Below are 23621 nucleotides of genomic sequence, written 5' to 3'. Positions count from 1 at the left end.
CTTTGAAATACCGTGACCTGAGCCTCACTAACACCGGCAAGAATTATGTCTTCAAATTTTAAACACCGAAAATGAAAAGAACAGTTTGCAATATCCAACCATCCATTATCTTTACCTGATTCTTCCTTTACGGGTCAGGTTCACACTGATCAGGTCGCAAGTCCATCACATGGAAACAGAAACAAACAATCCACACACTCCCTCATGAGTAGGGACAATTAAGAGTTACCAATTAGTCTAGCTTGCATTGTTTAGGTCTGTGGGAAGAAAACAAAAGTACCAGGAGAAAATACGTGCATGCAGAAAGAAAATATGCAAACTCCATCCTGAAAGGACCCCAGGCCGGGATTCAATCCAGCAACCTTCTTATTGAGAGGTGGCAGCTTTATTAACTGCACCATTTTGCAACCCCTGTTTGCACTATATGAGCAAATTAAATTGGTTTCAATGGGCATGGTGGCTCAATTGGTAGCACTGTTGCTTCTTAATGACAAGGTTGCTGGATCAAATCCAGGCCGGGGGGGCTTTCGGGGTGGAGTTTGCATGTTCTCTCTGCATGGATGGTTTTTCTCCAGGTACTCCGGTTTCCTCCCACAGACAAAAACACATGCGTTGGCTAACTGTTCACTCTAAACTGCCCCTAGGTGAGAGAGAGAATAGTTGTTTGTCTCGTTTGTCTCAATGTGTCCCTGTGATGGACTGGAAATTGTCCATGGTGCCCCCCCCACCCCCCACCCCCCGCCCAGTGACTGCTGGATATGGCATCAGTGACACCTGTGACTCGAAAAGGAAGAAAAGATAATGGATAGATGATTAAAGACAAAGCCCGGCATCAAATTTCAACTTGTATTATAATAATATAATATAATAATATTGGACTTCTTCAACTTCATCTCAAATCAAAGAAAGGTTTTAATTAATTAAACTCATCTGTCTGACAACGTGATGTTTAGCCCATTCTTTAATGTGTTTTATTATTTGTACAGTTATGGAGCTACGCATTTGTCTGAAGATGCCTTCAGGGGAGAACGGGAGTCAGTTTTGGGGAGTTCACTGGCTTCCCGCACGGAAAAAAAAAAAAAGATCTAACAAGCTGTAAAAAATAGAATAAAAATTTTATTTGCTCAAGTCTTTTCTTCCAGCAAGCCCCCAAGTGCCTAAACAGAACTTCAGCCAAGAACACTTCTTCAAGTCAAAGCAGAATCACCCTTGGAACACAGCCTTATTCAAGAACAGCACGACTCGCTACTTACTCCCATCCCCCGCAGGGTCTGCATGTAAATCTCAATTCTCTAGTTCTCCTTTTCCTTTTACATTTAGGCTTTTATTTTCCCTTGTGACTTTTCCCCCCACAATTCGTAGAGAAAGATGCAATCCTTAAACCCACTCAGCAAGACTGTTTGAAACTCTGCAACCTAAAGGGTTTAAGTCTGCAGGGTTAGAAGCAGGGAGGTATTTTCGGAGGTTTATATTGAATTTGTGGCTCTGACATTTGCTCATTTTTAGCTCATGTTTTCAGTTTTATAATCTTGACAAAGACTGCACAAAATGCTGAGAGAAACTGCAACTGCATCAATCTGAAATAAATATTTACTTGTTCTCTATGTGAACAGAGCTGACAGTGGGGGGTGGGGGGGTTGGACTCCAGTAATGGCAGGAAAATGTGCTGTACACTGTGCATCTGTCAAACTGTGATCTATGAGGGCACTGGGTCAGTGAGAGGGTGTTATTGCCACTTATGAGAGAATAACTTATCATCACATACAGCCTACATATGCTGGACCCATGGCTGAGAGAATCAGCGGGCCCTCGACACCCACAACCTTCTGGTTTTTCTGGCTGAATGTGACATTTGGCATCTTTACGGGTGAACTGACAACTGCTGTGAACTACAAAATGGCCCCTTGTGACTCCTGTACTGGTATCGAAGCCCCCTTCCAGATTCCTGACTGGTTAATTCCCATTGCTATCCCAAAGCCAAAGAAGATGTGCGCTGCCAGAGAGGAAGCTCCCATGTGGAAACCCCTGGCAGAAGTTATTCAGTTGGAAGACATGCACTGAAATACAGAGGAGGTGGATTAAGAGGGGGGTACAGGAGGCATTTTGTATGCAACTGTTCTGCATTTGAAAAATGGGCCTTCAAAGTAAAATAGCACAGTAACCCAGACAAAATGTGAAAGTCAACTAGTAATAAGCTTCAAGACAACTGCTACCTAAATCTCCCTCTGATCTTCAACAGAGGCTTGCCCCCCCACCCCCCCAACTGAGCCTTGGCTAAAATAAATCAGTGGGATTTGACTTTGACAGTGTTATGACATCATCATTGTGTGGCATATGGAATCTGGATATGGGGTCGTTTAGGGCAATATATATAAATAACGTTTATCAGACTGCACAGTAACTTTCAGCTGCTCCTTCCTTCAGGGGTCACCACAGTGAGCAAACTTGTATGACTGATTTGGCAATTATTCTTCACCGGATTTCCGTCCTGACACAAACTGCGTTTGAACCCACAACCACAGGATTACAAGACCGCTGCACCGATCAACAAACTACTGCATCCACTTCAGACTAAAACAAGTGTTCTTCCATTATAAAACAGTAACCGATATTTTACAGTTAGCTTAAAATGTTGGACTTGGTGGTTCAAAACATTTAAGTACTTTCTGTTTATTAGGACTTGATACCTGCGGTTGTCAGCAGCACGGTGGTACAGTGGTTTCCACCAGCAAGAAGGTTGCAAGTTTGTCTCCCTGCTTTTCTGCGTGTAGTTTACATGTTCTCCTTGTGCGTGCGCAGCTTTTCTCTGGGTACTCCAGTTTCCTCTCACAGACCTAAAGCATGCTTGTTAGGTTGATTGGTTGCTCTAAATCAGGGGTGTCAAGTCCCGTCCTCGAGAGCCACTATCCTGCATGTTTTACTTGTTTCTCTGCTCCAACACATCTCATACAATGGTTGAATTATTTATTCATGTTCAGCAGAACTTCATTAATCACACGTTGGTTTAAATCAGCTGTAATGGAGCAGCGAAACGTCTAAAACATGCAGGATAATGGTCCTCTAGGACCAGGATTGGACACCCCTGCTCTAAATGATCCCTGTGAGTGAGAGCGTGAACGGCCCTGGGATGGACTTGGAACATGGCCTTTTGCACATTGACAGCTGGAGATAACCAGCTCCTCTATACTCTACAACCCAGAAAAGAAAAAGCAGTTAAGGAAAATGGATGGCTGGATAGACTTAATATTGCACTACCAGATAAAGCAATCTGAAGTAAACTCTCTACCCCAGACATATATTTATGAAAACATACCACTTGTATTACTAGAACCAAATAACAGATGGCGTCAGAGTGTTGTGTCCCACCAGTTTGTCTTCTTTTCAGGAAAACCGCAGATCTGTGGACATGGATCTTGTGTTTGCTCAGTTTATGCATGTCTTGTGATTTTAGTTTGGTCAATGTCCACTTTGGTAGCTCCTAATAAATGTCAGCAATAAAAAAAACAGAATCCCAGATTGTTTTTCCTTGTAGATCATGTGTAGGTGATGTAGCGCAGTGCTTTCAGATGAGTAAATAGTAGCGCCACACAAGCCTACAGCTTTGCTTTGATGCATAGAAGAGTTTAAAAAGGTGCTGTGCTGACGCATGCAAGCGTAGTGTGTTGCAGCTCCAGATGAAGGGATAAATAGGCCATCTTTCTTTAGTTTAGATGAAGCTGTGGCTAATATTACTCACCTACAAACTGCCACTCTTTAACATGTATTTGTTTCTACTTTTAGCAATATATTTCTGCAAAGCCAGCAGAAGAAGGAAGAAGGAAACACCTGACTCATTAAATATATGTGAGATAAAAAAGAGCTTTGGTGGATGGATTTATTTGGACCAGTTGGTGGTACTGGCATGGCTGTTGCCTCTCAGCAAGAAGGTGGCTGGTTCAAACCCCAGCCCGGAACCTTTCTGAGTGGAGTTTGCATGTTTTCTCCATGCATGTGTGGGTTTTTTCCAGGTACTGTGGTTTGCTCCCACAGACCAAAAACATACGTTAGGCTGATTGGTAACTCTAAATTGTGTTTAGGTGTGAGTGAAAAAGTGAATGGTTGTTTGTCTCGTTTGTCCCTATGTGTCCCTGTGATGGACTGGAGACCTGTCCAGGGTGTCCCCCGCCTCTCACACAATGAAAGCTGGACATGGACACCAGTGACCGCCGCAAACTAAAAAGGAAGAATTGGATAAAGATAATGGATGGATGGTTGGTAGGCCTGTCACGATAACAAATTTTGCTGGGCAATTAATTGTCTCAGAAATTATTGCGATAAACGATAATATTGTTTAAAATTTGACAATATTTATTAATTATTGTCAAATTTAAGAAGAAATGTGTGTTAATTAGTTTTGTGTGTAGTACTTTTTTGACCACCAGATGGAATTATAAGGCTGTTTGAACCAAAGGATGGATAGTGAGGGAGCGAGCAGCGTGTCTCTTTAAGAAAAACGGGAGGGAGGCCCCTTGACATGGGCTGTCTCTCCTTCCTTTCTGCACTTCTCAAAAAGGTGGATGCTTGGTGTAGTTTGAGCTCTTTAGCATAGCATTTTTCACACAAAGCTTTTAATAATAAAAAAAAAATCAGTAAACAAGTTCTCAGCTTCTTTTTGCAGAGAAAAATAACTTTTTTTACACGAAGGCACGGGTTTCAACTATGAAATTTGGAGCTTTGACAAGACGGAGGGTTTTTTTTCTGATGTCAGCCTGTTAGTTTAGCTTGTAGCTTAGCTTCTCAGCTTAGCTGCTTTTAATGTTCCAAAAACGCAATTTTAGACGGTAAAAATGGCTTTTAAAGAGAAAAGGAGGGGTCAGTGAAGAGCACTGGAGTTGAGCCTTTTGTCATCCAGTATCTTCAGTAGAAAGAGAGACACGAAGAAACGATAAAGCCAATAAATGAAAATGAGGTTGATAATTTTCATTTATCATGCGATTAATTGATTTGTTTATCGCGTTATGCCTAATGGTTGATATTTGAAAATACTGAAAAAAGCGGAAAAAAGTTTTTTGTTTGTTTTTTAATTCCTCTTACAGTTCAGACTAGTATTAGACAAAGCATTTGCTATTGAAAATATTTTACTGGAGATATTTTTCTTTCTTTCTGAAAGGCCTGTACATAATAGAATGGGCCATGAAAACACATTTTTCATATTAAAATCACCTGTTTAGTTTGTCTAGTTTGTCTCAAGTGAAGTAATCACAGCACCACAGACCTTGAGCAGAAAAGAAAATTGCAAATCCACTAAAAGCCAAAATATAGAGGTTGTACGCAGCTGGGATTTAAATTTTAATAGATTATTGATTCACAAAAATTTGGTCTCCATAACTTGCTGGGGTATGGTATGCATGCAGATAAAAATATACTTTTGGCATTGTTAAAGAAAAAAAACAGAACAGGCTATTTCAGTGGGAGTTATTAAAAAAAAAAAAAAAAAAAGTTTGGTTTTAACCTTTATTAGCCTTTAATTCCAAATGTTGATCATTTGGGAGAGTGAAAAAAGAAAGGAATAGAAGAAAAAAACGAACAGGCGCGAAAAGAGATTTTTTTAATTCCTCTTTAAGTATTGGGTAATATATTTATATTTATGTGACAAAGAAAGATGGTTTGTCTCTGGTCTGACTTGTTTTAACACTTCCAGATTGTTTTTGCTCTCCGATGCGTCTCTGACCTTTTAATGCCTGAGAGGTGTCCAACAGTTGAACTTTTCTTTGCACAACATCCTGAAGTGCAAAACTAAAAACATTCTAGATGCAGAATAGTTCCTGTCAGAACAATTTGACTTTTGTTTAACACCCTTAGCTGCACCTCCATGCTGGTTTTCAATGTGACAGCTAAGGCAGCACAACTTCCTTTCAAAGTTATAAAAACGTCTCAACGTGTTAGTCTCTCTTTTTTACAAATAATTAAATGCATTGAAGGCAATTCTTCACTCGGGAGTCGTTATTCTCTCTCGACCCAAAGCTTTTCCTACAACAACTTGATTTTAACTTTCAATTTTCGCTTCAAAGCCAGAGGTTAACGCAAAAATAAACCAAGGGCAGAGATGGAAATCAGCAGCAGAATGCCAGACACTGTCTTATTATTATCGTCTGCCACTAAAAGGTGATGGCAAATGATTGTTTTCGCATGCGTCTCTCTTTTTGTGTCTGTCTGTTACCAACATATTCAATGAAAAATGGAAAACGTTTAACTAAAATGTGCAGAAAGTAACTGTTGACGGTCCATCGTTAACTGAACACGTCAAGAGTTCAAGATGACTGTCACAACCAACTGACCTTAAAAAATAGCTATAGATTGGTCACTTTTATATATAGCAACCTAAAAATTGTTGTGGCAAGATATGTGAATGTAATCTTTGTTTCAAATGTTGCTATTACCAGTAATTATTTGGAGCCAACTCTGTCTGTTAGCAAAATAACGGTACATCAGTCATTGGGAGGATTTTAACAAAACTTTCCGAAAGTAATTACTGGATCATCTATCAGCTCTACTTCCTCAGACGGCTGAGACGAGCTGGTCTGGGAAGCTCAGTCCTCACCTCCTTCTACAGGTGTGCAGTGGAGAGCATCCTGTGCTCCAGCATCAACGTGTGGCATGGAGGCTGCACAGCTGCAGAAAGAAAAGTTTTGCAGAGAGTGGTGAAAGCTGCACAGAAGTCTGTTAGAGTCAGCCTCCCCACCATCACAGACATCTACACCCCCAGATGCAGGAAGAGGGCCATATGCATCATGAAGGACCCCACTCACCCAGCACACACACTTAAATGTAGAATCATTTGACTGGGGAACAACTTCCACCCTGACACTGTTAGATTCATGAATATCTAACCAGGATAATCACTGTAATGCTACTTTAATTGGAGATTTGAGGCTTTGCTGCTGATTATCCATGCTGCTGATTTCTTACCCATAAGCTGCTGTATTCATACCCATCTGCTCACAACATTCATGTTCAGGCTGCTGTTTAATACCGTATTATATTACATTATTATTGTTTAGCGTATCTGAGATCCTTGTTTCTATTTTTTAAATTTTTATTTTTTTTTACTTTGTTTTATTGCTATTTCTGGGTGTAACTGGGACACTGAGTAGACAATTTCGTTCCGCCTCACGTAACAAATGTGATGCACATGACAATATAGTCACCTTGAACCTTGATCTATAGCCAGTTAACTGTGTCAGTTCATTTCAAGATGGCTGCCACAAAATGCCCTTTCAAGATGCCACAAAATGCCCATAAGTCAGTCAGTTTCATAAAGATTTACCTAAACTTTACTGCAGTATAGCTAAGAATTAATCACAATGCATACCGTGAAAGGTATATCTTACAATACCACACGGTATTGCACTTTTCCCCCAAGGTTTAACCAAAACGGCCTCAACTCTTCGTCATTTCTCAAGATGAGATGGCATTAATAACTCTTTTATTAGCTAACAAAATGAATGCGATGTCCACTCCTCTCCTTTTCTCTTAATTGAAAGTATATGTGCATACAAATCAGACAACCTGCAAAATGTACAACAGTTTGCAGGTTAACGTCAATCTTGCTAACATGGATGAGCCGTGGGAAGTGTTGGTGCGATGCCAGCGGAGAAACTAATAAATATTCACATATAAACAATTGAACTCCTTTCAGATTGAGAAATTGCCTGCAGAGCTGATCATAGCATGGAGCAGGGAGGCCCGCTGTGAGAAATATGAGCTGACCTGTTATCAGTCATATTTCACGAGTCCTTCTGCACAGGACGAGGGCACTAAGGAGCTTTGCACCGAGCTGCAGCGCACTGGGGGCTTAGCTTCATGTCAGGGAGAATAAATAAACCTGTGTTTGTGTTTTAGAAGACACTCCTGTCACCCCCCTTTCATCCGACCACCACCGCTGTTGCTGCACCCCTCCTTCACCCACTCCCATTTACAACCACGCCGTTGCTTTGAAGCGCGGTCGGTTCCCAGAGAGACATCAGCGCAGAATATTAAATGAGTGAACACCATCACTCATTAAAAAGGGAAACATTTCAGGAAACAATCTCCCTTTTGTAGCGGGTCCTAACCAAGCCAACATTCAGCTCGCATCACTCAAACAGAGCAAGGAAAATGGAGGGAGAAGACTGGAGGAGGGAAGAAATGAAAGGGGATAAAAATGTGTAGAAAGTAAAAGACATGATGAAAGTTGGTGCAGGAGATCGTGAGAACCCCAAGTGAAAATGCAATGGGAATTTTGAGATTGCTTTACATGTGAGACATACTGAAGCTCTGCCAAATTTGAGAGATGTTTTATATTTTTTTTATCATTCTGAAATCTTGCTGCAAGTTGCGATTTGATTTCAGCTTTACCCTCGGAGGCACTTCCAGTGGAGCTGGAAGGTTTCTGTGAAATGTCTCCATGGGAATTTTAAGGCAGTGTGGATGTTTTGACCTCAGCGTTAGACAAAGTTTGTGCAAACATTTAATTTTTACTAAAGTGACCTGCATGGGAGAAAATGACATTGAACAAATAAGGTATTTTTATCAGGAGCCGTGCCACGAAGACCACCTATTCAGGGAACATAAAAAATTTACCAGCAACAAAGACAATAACGGCACTTTCCCATATAATTGATTCAAGGTCCTCGTTTTACTGTTCCTTATACACAGATGATTTGCTATAAATATCCTGTGGATTTTCATAAATATATTAGCCTGCATTTCATTATAATACAGTTAAACACTGAACATTCATTCTGCACATGTACAATTATGTTCAGTGCAATCAGTTAACCAAGAACAATAAACAACATGTGTATATTTTCTCCTGTCACACCGAGTTGCTCTTTGTTTGTTTCATTACGTGTTCAGTTCACTTGTTCATGTTTTATTTACCGTCATGTTAGATTAGAGAAGCCCTGACACAATGAGAGCAATAAGAGTGTGCCCGGGAGAGGAATTACTTTTTGCAACATGCCTACATGCAAGGCAGGGATAACAGGTAATATGTTGCACATCAGTGACAGTTTGTGAGCTGCTTTTATTATTTGCACTGCAGCACATAATAATAAGAGTCACCTAGAGGGACTTTGCAAAAAAAAAAAAGTTAAATTGTGATTTTATATTAATACATATTTATTCCACCTGATATGAATCCAAACTAGCCAAAAAACAACAGCCCAGTTAGTTATAGTTTTCTCCAAATTAGTTCAGTAAAGGAATAAAGTAAGAAATGTGCCGTACTTGCCGCCGTACACGTCGCACCGCTGTATAAGTCCCATCAGTCCAAATATGTATAATAAAGTGGAAAAAAAACATAAATAAGTTGCTTTGCCGTATAAGTCGCATCTATTATGCATCACCGCTGATGCGTCACGTTTGTTACACGTCACCGTTGACCACCCGGAAACCTGGGCCGGTGTGCCAAAATTTGATTAGCTGTCAAATGGCAGCCGTGGGAGCATGCACGAGAGCACTTTAACAAGATAAACACTTAAAAACAATTATTTGTTTGTTCGAAATTATAGCAAAGGTGTGTCTCAGTTTAACTTTTCCTTAATAAATAAACTTTAATGGTCAAATCAGCTGCATTTTGCCTGCGCGGTGCGGCAAAATGCAGCTGATTTGACGTTTGCTGCAGGAGTTCTGGAGCAAGACGAAGGTGGCTTTGTATGGCAAGCCAAGTGTCTCATTAATAGCCACTTTTACCTATTAATAAGACACTTGACTTGCCAAATTGGTCAAAGGCCCTCTAGTGGTTGAAAATGGCAGTGTTCAATATTTTCCATGTCAGAATGAATGAAATCGTCAAAGCTCAGCCAAAAATTGGGTTATAAATATGGGGGGAAAAAAAACTTATACTAGTTGCTTCGGTGTATAAGTCGCAGGACTTTTGAGTTTATGCAAAAAGGTGCAACTTATACGATGAAAAATATGGTGAACAGTTTGGCATGATCTGTCTCTGTGTCTGTTTTCTTTGTATTTTTGTGTCTTTTTTTTTTCCTGCCTATTGTGTTTTCATTCTGGGGAGCAGCGGTGCAGAGGTTAGAGAAGATCGGAAAGTCGCAGGTTCAACTCCCTGGACTGACAACATCAAAATATGGGTGGAAAAGGTGAAACACTCACACCTGCCTCCACCCTCATTTGCCCCACTCTGGGCCCTTGAGCAATCATCTGCTCAAAAAAAAACCAGGTCTCTCTTGAAAATGAGTCCTCATGACTCAATGAGACTACCTGTATAAATAAAGGGTACACTTTTTAAAAAGCTGCTCGTTGTTGTCATCCTGTTAATGTTGTTTCGACTCTGTGTTTTCAGTCAGTTCTCACTCTCCTCAGCCTGTCTCTCCAGTCTAATCATCCACACCAGTTGCCAGTCAATATTATCCCAGGTGCACTCTTCACCTTTCTCTCCCTCAGCCTTACTTAAACTTCTCTTCCTCACTACTCCAACATCCAACCGTTGTTTCTGTTACGCACACAGACGACCCGGTCCTCCTCTGTTTTGCCTGTACCAGCCTCTGTCCGACATCTGTCCGTCCTGATCATGTTTATTCTGATTACCTGCCCTGTTCCTCGTCGCCCTGATTTTTCAAACTTTTTGCTGCCTCATCAGTCTTTTGTTTTTGTGGTTTGAATAAATTATTTTTACTTAAACTTCTGGTCTCGTCGCCTGCCTTCCAATGGGTCTAAAATATATAACAACTAAATATATTTGGGGAAAATAAAATAAAAATATATATAATTGAAAATATAGTAGCAAGGTAAAACTGTATTCAACAACAACATTAAAGATCATTATCTTTTTTTTTTTTTTTTTCTAGAAAGATGCCCCATTCCTTTTCATAGATTTAAAATTAACATTACTGGACTCCTTCTGTTTTGGTTTCAACTTCAAAGTTCACACATACTTTTTTATATAAGCAGTTTATGCATTATACTGTATCAAGTCTTAAATTTGATTCACCAAACTACAAAACTACTGGAATTTCAGTAAAATGGCATTTTTTTTGTGTGTTTTTAGCACAGTTAGATGCTATAATAATATTTAAAGTCTTAAGCTCTTCTGCTCCAATGCAGAATGTAATAATACAGGCTTACTGTTAAATTAATCCCCATGGGTTTACTGTAAAACAACTGCTGCCCATAAATCGATATTTTGCTGTGAAACATTTAAAACCTTACACTGAAAATCATCAAATTCTCAACTAAAGCCAAGAAGAGAGTGGCTGTAGCTCCTAGGAAGGATCTTGGATCTAATGTTTAATTTACTGTCTTTCCTGGTCTACTTTGTCAGCCAACTGAACTGATTTATCAGTTCGACCCAGGACGGTGGAGGCAGAGCTGCGGGCCAGCTCTTGTCACCAGACTGCAAAAGTCAGCACAAAATTCAACTGAGACAAACAACAAAAGGCAAGGCAGCAACATCAACTAGTTTATCAGTTTTAAAATGAACACAGCTCAACTAGAGGACAAGATAAAAGCCAAAAAGAAATTTTAAAGCTGCTTGTCATTTTCAGCTGGTGAAAATTAGCAGAACCAAATATCACTTTAATTTAATATGATAAAATAAAAGTTGGAACTTTAAAGGAATCTCAAACAACTTGCATATCTGTTATGTATCTATTTTTTTATGAATAGTTGTTGGTTGTGACTCCTGAAAACTAATCACTAATTACATTAAAAATTATATATGTTACCTTTTTTTTACCATTATTTTGCCGGAGCAATGCATTCTGGGGCGGTGATGTATGTTGATTGTAGTGGAGACTACAAGGAATTGAGACTAAAGAATTATAACATGTTACAATAGTAATATTTTGCATCAGTGAGTTCTTATACACACTAAACAACATCAACTTGTGAAGTTTTATATATATATATATATATATATATATATATATATATATATATATATATATATATATATATATAGTGGGAGTGGTGGCGCAGAGGTTAGAGAAAGTGTGATCGGAAGATCGCTGGTTCAAGCCCCAGTACAGACAACATCAAAAATGTGGGTGGGGTAAGTGAAGCACCCACACCTGCCCCCACTCTAATTCGCCCCACTCTGGGCCCATGAGCAAGGCAATTATTTTTACGCCAGATGCCCTTCCTGACTCAACCACAGACCACTGAGCTACCACAGACCAGAGAGTAGGGAGACACTGATCCACTTTTTCCACTTCCAACACCGATATCTGAGGTTTAGTATCGGCCGATACCGATATGATACAAAAAAACAGTGCTGAATTCCATTCAACAAACTCAGCGTGCTCGTTAGGGTGAAATCTCTGTATTTGCTTGATTAAGTTGGTAGTGTTATAACTGGAAGTTTTAGTACCACCCCCTGAAACCGTCGCTGTGCACGTATTGCATGTATTGCACGTAGCTGTCGAATGTGTTGGTTGAGGTAGTGTGAAATAGTTCCAGAAGGCTGATCCATTCACTCGCTCCATTTTGAAAACGATCTGTGCAGTGAGTTCGCTAGCGTGTGACGTCACTCAGAGCACAAAGCATAGAATTACAGTGAATAGATCTGCCCAGTCATGGATCGGTCACATAGTCACCGATACCCAATCTAGAAGTTTTTTTTATATCTGACCCGATATCGATATTGTTATCAGATCGGGGCATCTCTACCAGACAGCTGCCATCTAGGGTGCCCAGGGGAGCAGATGGTGGGGGTTAAGGGCCTTGCTCAAGGGCCCAGAGAGGGGCAAATGAGAGTAGAGGCAGGTGTGGGTGTTTCACCTTTTCCACCATATTTTGATGTTGTCGGTCCGGGGGGCTGAACTGGCAACCTTCCGATCACAGGCCCACCTTCTCTAACATTTGTGCCACCACTCCCCCCTACTCAAAGCACTGCATATGGTGCAATTATTTTGCTTGATACATTTGCATTACTATTAGCATCAACACTGTCGGTCTGTTAGCAAAACATTTCACAATCTACTGGACAGATTTAAATGAAGCTCTTTAGAAAGTATTCAGTCGGTGCACATTTACATCAGTTGGCACTAAAAATGTGTGCTTGGATCAGTGAGGGCAATTTGGAACATATGAGAGTAGAGAAAGGTGTGAGTGTTTCACCTTTTCCACCCACATTTTGATGTTGTTGGTCCGGGGAGTTGAACCAGCACCCTTCCAATCATATGCCCGCCTTCTCTAACCTCTTTGCCACCATTTCCCCTATATAACCTTATGTCTAAAATTAACATTTAAGCTGAATGGAGCTCGCATCGGAGCATCTGTCATTTTCCTAGAATGCATTGCAACATAAGCAAAAAAGGTGACGTCAGTGTCATTAATTCTTTTTAACTGAACAGCCTACAGTATTTTTATGGTCTTCACTTTATAGCTGAAGTGACTGTTTATCAAATAGTCTATTGTTCCAACTAGTCAAAGATCCTTTATAAAGGAACATGTCTCATGAAACTGATTAGTGATGATTAGTAATACCTATGACTAAGTATAAAATGTAGCTATGATAGCCTTCCAGAATCCATTATTACTCAAGGAGTTTCTCAAAATGTGCTTTCCAGCTTGTCGCTGTTCCATAATGGAGGAACATCAGCGCAGTTCCCTGCTGTAAATTGACTCTTTCAGGCAGTCATGCAGGGAGGTGGAAGCTGAGAAGATCAGATCTGCTGTATTGTAAAAGTCATACAGCCTTGGTTGAAAAGGCCAGGAATTATCCACTCTCTCAGTCCCCAATCAGATGATGACTAAATGCCCCAGTTGTAAAGAATGGTATACTCATATGGCTTCTTCTCCTCGACCAGTGAAGCAGAGAATACAAGAGAGCATGAAAAAACAGCAAACTGATGCAGTGAAACACTGCGTTACAGCTTGGAAAAAATAGAATTGGATGTGGCTCTTTAAAAAAAAAAAAAAACTATACCCAGTAATATGCTTTGAAATGAACAAGGAGATGCTATAACTGATCAACAAGAGAAAATCTCAATAAGCGATTGGTAAAGCCAAGCTGAGACGTGGCGGGGAGTTGAACCCACAACTTTCTGGTCCCAGATCTGCTGCCCTACGTCTTCACCACGGTGGCCCCACAATTAAAATATCTTATAAAACATCTTTTCTAAGATCTTACACAAAATGACTATTGGAAAGGAAAATACAGAACAAGTGTATTCAGTCAGTTTAGTTCTCGATCTCAAGAGAGCCAAAGAGGAATTTAACCATTTAATCCCCTGACAAGGATCAGCTAAATGAGAACGAAACTCGACAGATTAATGCCAAATCAGAAAAGCTCAGGGCTATATTTGAGCCCTGCTATTGATTTTCTTTGCTGATGCTGCGATTTGAGTTGAAACAGAGACGCATCTCGAGGATTGAAAGTATAAAATTGCAGCTGTAACTTGCTGATAGATGTGTGTTCCTTCCTGATCCAACATGATGGCTGTCTGATGTAGAGACGGCGAAGGAGCAGAAGAAGACATCCGACAAGCATTACTTTATAACTGCCAAAGACAAGCCGTGCATATGATACTGAACTGTGAGTTCAGACAAATCAAGATACCTAGTAATGTTAGACAGCTGGTTTCCGGAACAAACATGACCCGCTGATATTTGACTAAACACCCATATCCCCCTGAAATATCTTCATCCAGTCACTGAGGTTCCCATCTACATCTTGTTAGCATCAGAGAAGCAAGAGATCAAGAGCCTTACACTTTTTTGTTTAAAGCCTTAGAATGTATTTTCAGTCCCCAGCATGACTTGAATCCTGCAAGCAAACCAGACTCCCAACAATACCATATCATACCATACCATAGCATAGCATACCATAGCATGCAATAACATACCATACCATAGCATAACATACCATAACATAGCATACCATAGCATATCATAGCATACCATAGCATGCAATAACATACCATACCATAGCATAACATACCATAGCATAGCATACCATAGCATATCATACCATACCATAGCATACCATATCATAACATAGCATACCATAGCATAACATACCATACCATAGCATATCATACCATAGCATACCATACCATAGCATACCATAGCATAACATACCATACCATAGCATATCATACCATACCATAGCATACCATAGCATATCATACCATACTATAGCATACCATAGCATACCATACCATACCATAGCATACCATAGCATATCATATCATACCATAGCATAGTATACCATACCCCTTTATTTATAAAGCACTTAAAACCACAACAAGACCAGCCAAAGGGCTGCTAAATTAAGTCAATTTAACATTTATTTGGTCTGTAATCCTGCATTTTGCAGTCTTTGATTACTTAACTGTGATTTTTCCACATGCAAGAACCACAAATGTCACAACTTTTCTATTATTTAGTAGTTCTTCCCATGTTTTATTGAACTATTTTGCAATATGCAGTCTTTATGCAGAGACCAAAGGGGTCAGTGATGATGAACATCATGAAGTTGAAAAGAAAAAAGTGCCTCTTTGATCAACTAATGCGGTGTATGGAATGGAGCTTAAAAGAGAAGAAACACATCTCGTGAAATTAATGATCAGCCACTCCAATACTACAATCACAGCAGACACAAAAAAGGAAGCTTTACAGAGACGTTCCATGTGGTGTTCTGAGGAGGATTTGCTAAAGAGCTGACAGTAGAACCACAATGAGCTAAATTAGATGAAGTTTGAGTGGCTAAGTGCCTCAACTAGTTCCTATGGCAAAAGGCGAAGCTTAATCTTCTGTCGGCTTCCCTCAAACTGGTCTCCCAGGATTCGCTGCGCTCTCACCCATCCATCACCTCAGCAGGGACCAAAGGGAGACTCCCCAAAGGAGCGGGGATCAAAGCAATTTGCATTCAAACTAAAACCATCAAGGTCCAAAAATCCCATACTGACACTCTCCATTTCATTTATATCACAACTGTCATCCGAGTGAAAAGCAAAATGCCACGGAGCAGCAATTACAGTTTTCTCCAAAAGAAAAATAAATTAAAAAAAAGAACAAAGTAAAAATGATAATTAGGATGTTAGAGGCAAGCAGTGTTTCCTCCGTGACATGCTGGCAGGTGACAAATTAAAGGAAAACTCAGAGCACGACTAGAGAAACAACAAATGCAGGTGCTTCCACACAGGTGCACTGTATGCTACAATTATGCAATTAACATCCGCTTGAGCTCTGTGGTTTGTACAGTATGAAAAAGCAGAACAGGCCAAGTTGACTCAGAGTTTGTATCAAGTTAGTGAGTGGAAATGTAATTTTCAAAGAAGGCTTGTTGTTAGGGAACATAGGGCAAGAATTTAATTCTCAAAGGCTATTTAACTGACTTAAAGAAGAGTATATCTTTATTCCAATCTTGAAGAGAAATGTAAGTAAAAGTGTTTATGTAAAAGGGTTATAAGGTCAACAGAAAACGCTTGACTGTAAAGTGCATACCATAGTGTGACGCCTCGGGAGAAACAAAGATAATAATCTGTCTTTTGATTTTCATCAGGTAACTAAAGGTAGTTAGTGCAGAATGTTCTGAGAATTTAGGAGAATCTCAGAGGTCTCAAAAGTTCTAACCAAAAGGCATGAGAGTTCAACACCTGAAAAGGTTATGTATTAAAATGGTGTGAAGCATATACTGTGCCTTCGCAGTCGCTAGGTCTCAACCCAACGGAATACCAATGGAAGATTCTGTTAGGGTGTGTAGGACAGTGCTACCCAACACCATCAAATTTAAAAAAAGATGGAAGGTAGATGTATCACACCCTTCCAGAGGTGTTCCAGACACTTGTGGAATTAATGCCAAGTTGCACTGAACGTTCCTGGCATGTTGTAACTCAACACCTTACTAAGAAATCCCACATTTGTTTGGTGCTTAACTTCAAACACGTATTTCAACACAAATTTTCTTTCAACTGTTTTCAAAACCCCTGACTCCACTGTCAATAAATCCGAGTCATATGACTTTGCAAGCACAAAAGAGCCTTATGTTCTCCATGTGAGAAAGAAATACACACGGTTGTGGTGCAACATGTTACAGGTCAAAATTAGGTGCAACATATCAGGCTTTGGCAACATGCAGCCAAGACCTTAATAAGTGAAACAATGAAGCTGGGCATCAAAACCAAAGCCGGCAACATCTTTTTAGCTTACTGCTAGACTTCCAAACTGATATTTCCAAAAGACTTTATTAAATGTTAAGACAAAAACAGCAGCCAAATAGTTTCAGCTACAGAGATACAGCCATAACAATTTCCAACACTGGTTAATACCACATTCTAAGCTGGCGCACCGTCCAAAGGTAATTTCACAAACGTATAAGTCTAACTAAGAGAAGGAATTATAGCTGGAAAGTCTTCTTACACCACATAAGAGTTACGTCAATAGAGGCTGGTATGGCACCAAGACCCATGGATGGAGCCGAGCCATGAATAACCACCTGGTTACTAACTCAATTCACACTCAATTAAATATCAGTCTGGAATACAGGAGAGACTGAGTGCTCATATAAAAGTGCAGAAACAGAGCTGCCCTTGTTACTCACAGATCCATTATATTCAGTGTTCCTTTTATTTGATCATCTATTTGGCAAGCAGCTCTGAATATTTCTATGTTTATGAATTTGGCAATGCTTTTTCCACAAAATGGCCATTACCATGACAAGCACAAATGGTTTTCCCTTGTGGACAACTGCAACAGGCTTTTTATTTATGCTTGCTGCTGCTTGCATTAGCCTTTCTCACTTGTTTGTGTCTTGGTAATGAGGGAGAAGTTTGGGGTATCTTGTATATCAATTAGGCCACCAGAGACAAGTGGGCATTTACGGTGACGCCCTTTGACCTCAGGGTGAAAGACCAAATTCTTGTTTTTGCATGTCAAAAGGGTCCAAACATCTCATGGACAAAAAAAAAAAAAAAGAAAATTAAAAGCTGCTCTTTTCTTGAAGATGTCTGAACAAACTAATTATGCATTCACTTTGGTCTAAAATAAAGAAACGAGCATGAAGCGTATTCATATGACGTCTAATTATGCTTCAAACGCAAATCCTGCTTCACTCAAACAGAAAAAGTATTCCAGGATGCTTAAAGGGCACTTTTTGAGACATTTTCCACACACTTGATTAAACAGCATCAAAAGATTTTCACTGTGAATCCCAAGGGAATGAGTTAATCCTGATCTTCTCCACAAGCGAGGGGATCATCTCAATATAAATCAGACGGGGCTTTTGATCAAAGTATTCAATCAGTCCTGAACACATGACCCCACAAGTAGCCTTGCTGCCAAGGTCAGTATCTTGGTCGTTCTCAAGCTCCAAGGGACTAAAAAAATACTCCACAAAGAAAGGTTTATTAGACTAAAAGGGGATGTGCAAGTAAGAGCAGCAAAACATTACAAGTAAACAAGCTGCTGCCTGTCAGAAAAAAATAAAGCCATCACATCATCTGATATTTATTGACCGCACTTGACCCTCTTCCATTTCGTTCTTGAAACGGAGGCTCCAGACACTCTTACCCATCCAAGCTGTAAACAAACCGGCAAAACTTTCAGCTCAGCCTTAAAAAGCCCTTCAGCATAATGGACCACAAGCACGTACGCACATGTCTCCTTGCGGGCCTGTTTTGTTTTCCAATTAGAGCTTGTCAATACAACCTGAATAATGATGCTCCATCCAATAAGTCAAATAGGCCTATTAGGGCGGTGGTGAAATATTCAGACCCACTTTGAGGAGCGTTAATGTCAGGATGATCAACGTCAAAATATCACTCCATTCATCCATTTATTAACCACCACCCAAACATACCCATCCCTTTTCCCTCAGGAACTGGCGTCAGTGTGGCACAGTGGTGTCGTGGGAAATAAATTGACATGAGGGCCTTAATGAAACTGGGTGGGACACAACATTTAACATAGCTTTTGAAATATATGGGGAATGTTTATTAGTACGTTGTCTGTGTTGTCTGTCGAGATATACTCTACCACTGCAGGATATGGTTAAACCAATCTACCTTTGCATTGCTTAAACACACTGCAGAGATCTATTGACCTCGATGTCATTTCCTGTTGCTAATACCAGCCAATATGTGATGTTTGTCACTTTAACTTGTAGGTTTGTGTAAAAAAAACACATTTGTTGGCTTAGCATGCCTAGCTAGCCTTACAGAATAGAATACCTTCCGATATCCTGCTGCTAACTTTTTTATTTTTGTAAAGTTGTGTTTAGCTTACTTTATATGTATTTGAATGTTTCTGTTCAGTGCCCTGAGACGGCTTCTGTTGTGATTCGGTGCTATATGAACAAACTGAATTTAATTATTTACTTAAAGGTACTAGTAAGTTACTGTAACTAGCATGCCAACCACCGGTTAACACACAGTGAGAGATGCTCACAGAGGGATTTAACTTCTGTTTAGCAAGAATCTTGCAATATTGCTGGTTAAATGTTTTTTTAAATATATGAGATGAAGACGGTTTTAATAACGAGATTAGAATTTTTTTGTGTCTGTATAAAGCTTGAGGCCTACAAGCTAACATAGCTAGAGGACTCTAATCGCCTACGCTCGTCAGTAAGAAACATTTGAGAAAACTGAAAGTCTTTAAACACGTCAATATTTTTTTAAACAGTCCACAGACAATGTAAAGTTCCAAAAATAAGCTATAAAACAGATGAGTTCCTAATATTTAAACTATTTGGCAAGATCATAAAAAAAAAGAAAACAGGCAGCTTGAATTGATTGGGTGGGCTGTGACATACAATAGGTGGGCAAAGGCCTCCCCAGGCCCACCCATAGCCTCGCCCCTGCTGTGGCTGATAAGAGAAGTATATTGAGTCACTCTTCTTGTGAAATATCATAAAACCATAAGCATAAACAACAACAATGCTTTTAATTGGACTAATAATTTAAAGATATTGAGATCTACTCCACAATGCTCCCAAAATTGTTCTGCATAATTTCTCTCAATTTTTGTGAATAGATTTCCATTTTTTATACAAATATGTTCTGTATGCCTCACTTTGCTTCCTGGACTCTGGAATTTCCCCATTGAGGAGCAAATCAATCTGTTTCTATTCTATACTGTTCCATTTACCAGTCAGGCAGCAGGTGACATGTTTCAGTCCACAGCCCTGTGTGCGTCCAGTCACCATTTACATGAATTATTGAAAAACTTAAAGACGCTGCTGGTCTTCCCATGACTCGCACATGTCGCCATCTGCCTGCTGACAGGGTAAGTTCAGCTCTTGGCAGCTGAAGATGTATTCTGCAGCCGTTTGGAGAGGGATGGATTCTAACAAGAAGAGAAACAACACTCGCTTTCCAGTTTTCTCTCACACCTTGGTGCGCAAATCAGATCGATCCGCACATCAAGTATCCGCCATTATGGAAATATAATATATATGTATATATATAAACCTGCTGCAGAAACACACTGGGGGGTGGGGGGGTGCAGGGTGGAACAGGGCAGATGATTCCCTGCTGATGACTGCAGCTTACCTTGGGTGTGCAGTGCCAACAGGAGCGTCCATATCCCCGCGCGCAGCAGCGCCATGGCACCTCAGCTATCCGGGTCTTGTCTGAGAACCCGAGAGCGGATGGATCTGCAGGGGGGGTGGGTGGATGGGGAGGGGGGTCAGGCTCACTCCAGATGTTAAAGACCACGCATGCAACTTCTGCAAATCCCACTTCGGACCACAAACTCCCTCACAATGAGCCGCGGGAGACTTTTTCCTTAAAAAAAAAAAAAAAAAAAAAAAAAAACCAAAAAACCACAACTACAGGCTCGGCCGCGCGCCTCCCCCGTGCCAAAGCATCAATTTGACGCCTGCAGCCGTCCTCTTCTTCCTCGTGGCTGAATGGGAGAGTTTGCGCGGAGGTAAAGGACCTGGCTGCTGGGGGGAGTGGGGGGGGGTGGGTCCCCTTTTGAATGAGATCCAGGCAAAGTTGCAGGGATTTCTCTTTTAGCGCAAACAAGCAGGCGGCGCGAGTTTGTCCTCCATCCACCGCAGCGGCGGCTCAAGTCTCTACTCCTTCCTGCGCTGTGGAGCAGTGGTGAAGTGGGCGGGAGGTCCTCGATCGATGCTGCGCTGGGAAGTTTCCAGCACCGGGTCGAGTTGCTCCTTTATTCAAAATAACTTCCGACCTCACAGATCCGCGCTCCGGGTTCAGTTCCTCCTCTCCGTAGCGCTCCGCCGGTGGGAGAAGCAGCGCACACCCCCTACCCGGCCGATCTGAAGTTGCTGTGACTCTAGAAAACCCCACTTGGCGCGCACGCGCACACACACACTTGTCTCCGTGTTGTTGTTGTCCCGGGTGAAAGGCAGCTTGGTGCAGATCTGCTCCGCTCTGCGCTGCTGCCGCTCGGGCTCTGCGAGGGATCAGGATCCGGTGACGTGCTGGAGGTGGGGGGGGGGGGGGGGGGGGGGGGGAGTCTGGATTTTGTCCTGCAAAAAAAAAAAAAAGAAAGAAAGAAAGAAAGAAAGAAAAAGCGTTGCGCGTAGTCACGTGGTCCAGATGCAGGGACACCCCCCCCCCCCCCCAAACATTTCATGCACGTCTAGGACTAAGGGGTGCTAAATACAAATATATAAATATAATAGACAGTGGTAATAATGCAGCTCGTTGCTGAATGGTTTCTGCTGAAAGCAGCTTAAGAAGCTGAAAGCACGTGCTAATCTGAGCTGAACTTGAAATTTGCTGAAAGCCTGAAATAAAGAGCTGAAATGTAAAAGTAGCCAAAAAGCTCATATAAGATGAGACAGCACTTTATTGATAACAAATGAAATTGTTGTGCCAGAGTTTCAATACAAAGGAAACACAAGATATAAAAAATAACAGAATGTTAAAAAAAATAATACCAGAGGTATAAAAAAATACAGTATAGGCTTATTAAGAGAAAACTACAAAATGGTGGTGCCTGTCCAATGTATTTATTTTTTGTTAACTTTTTACTGTACAGTATCCAGTACTGTCCCAATCACGTGAGTAATATTAAAGTCGACAATCGTGTGTCCTGTACATGGTTTTTTCTCCTCGTGTCCAATCTTACTTTGAAAAACTGCGAAAGAGCGAGTCCACAAAAGTCGAACCGCGAAGAAGCGAGGGACTACTGTAAACAGAAATCCAGTTTTGCAATCTATGAACTCAAACAGGCAGCCCTGAACTATAAACAGGGCAGTTTGGAGGAGTGTACTCTAGTATTTTACATAGTACGTATACATTGATACTATATATTGATAGTATATATTGTTATAAAATACTACAGTGTAGGTCCACACTTAATGTAAATAAAGTCCTTTAATCTGCATGTTTCACTTGATAAATATGAGCGTAACTATGAACTGAAACATTAAAATTATTGGCAGTATTCTTTCTAAATGGCACATTCTTTGTTCCTGATAGATTTACTGTCACTTCGGCTGTTTCTGTATGTAAACGAACACACGTAGCAGTTGGGAGTCGTTCACAAATGTTGCTTTTAAATGTTTCAATTATGAACATTGCATATGGAAAATGTGTTGATGTTTAATTTTTACTTTACAATGTTTTGAGGAACATTTGTCAGGACATTTCCATAAAAGTCATGTGATCTAAACGAGGTATACTGTACCCCTGCTTATAAGGACTACGTTTCCCTGAAGCCAACAGGGTTGCCTTCTGCTGAAATACGAAGAGGGAAAGTTTTGATCTGATCAGAAAAAGTTTGGTGCTCATCACAAGCTTTGTTTACATGGACATAATTAATCAGATTAAACGGCCGTTCGGAATAAAAACGCGTCATGTAAACGCCTCGTTCAGGTTATTTTTTGTTTAATCAGTGCGATCCGAAATAATTTGTGATCAGAACGAAACGTGTGGTTTACACCGATTCATAACCCGAACGGTGTCAATGTAAACGACACATTTGAAGTATTTAATCTGAAAACATTTCAATCCGGTCAAAGAATTTTGCGCGTGTAAACATAGCTACAGGGACTTCAGCGTCCAGCGGATTCAGAGAGCCACACCAAACCCACCGGGAACAGGACCAGAACCGGACCTGCAGATCCATCGGCGAATCCAGAGCTGGTATCTGGCCCACGAGGACTTCCGAGCAGGACGCGTGCCGCCGAAGGTCCGGCGCGCTATCTGAAGCCCACTGAGACTTTTTTCATCTCTCGGGTCGGAGCAGAACCGAGCAGCTGCTGTTCTGCTGAGCTGGAAAGTAAAATTTAGTAGCTACAGTACAGTACTGTATTTATGTTGTTAAAATGTTAAAAGGTCTTAAAGGTTTAAGAGTTTAGAACATTGCAAGAATGTGGGAAGGGTTTATAAAACCTTAATATATATATATATATATATATATATAAAATAAATATAACGTTGCTACTTCACAGATTTTCACTTGTTGCAGGGTGGGGTGGGGGGGTCTGGAACGTAAACACCTGCAATAAAGGACGGACTGTTGTAATGGGAAAGGGGAAATTAGAATAAGAAACAGAAGTGAAACAGTGCAGACATTTTAAAACAGGTTCTACTTACTTCACATGGCTAAATCCAGATATTAAGCCTGTGACGTGCTAACAGATCCTGTGAGATCACACGAGGAATTTGGACGTGTTCTCCAGATATAAAATCTCTCCAATGTTCATGTGAACCCTTTATGTT

General features: G+C 40.6%; 1 protein-coding gene across 4 annotated transcripts in view; it reads right to left on the bottom strand.

The window, feature by feature from the left end:
* The window catches only part of nectin1b (nectin cell adhesion molecule 1b), a 241582-nt gene extending 220230 nt beyond the window's left edge, over window positions 1-21352 (bottom strand). For all 4 annotated transcript variants that reach the window (XM_037677635.1, XM_037677636.1, XM_037677637.1 and 1 more), the window contains exon 1: window positions 20472-21352. In XM_037677635.1, coding sequence (XP_037533563.1) covers window positions 20472-20526 — 55 coding nt within the window. In that variant the 5' untranslated portion in view covers window positions 20527-21352. The remainder of the gene's footprint in view (window positions 1-20471) is intronic.
* Window positions 21353-23621: the final 2269 nt, after the last annotated feature.

Source organism: Nematolebias whitei, chromosome 6 (assembly GCF_014905685.2).
Source record: "Nematolebias whitei isolate Nwh7 chromosome 6, NemWhi1, whole genome shotgun sequence".
Classification (NCBI taxonomy): Eukaryota; Metazoa; Chordata; class Actinopteri; order Cyprinodontiformes; family Rivulidae; genus Nematolebias; species Nematolebias whitei.
Note: the sequence above shows the minus strand (reverse complement) of the source record. Positions and strands in the feature narration are given on the sequence as shown.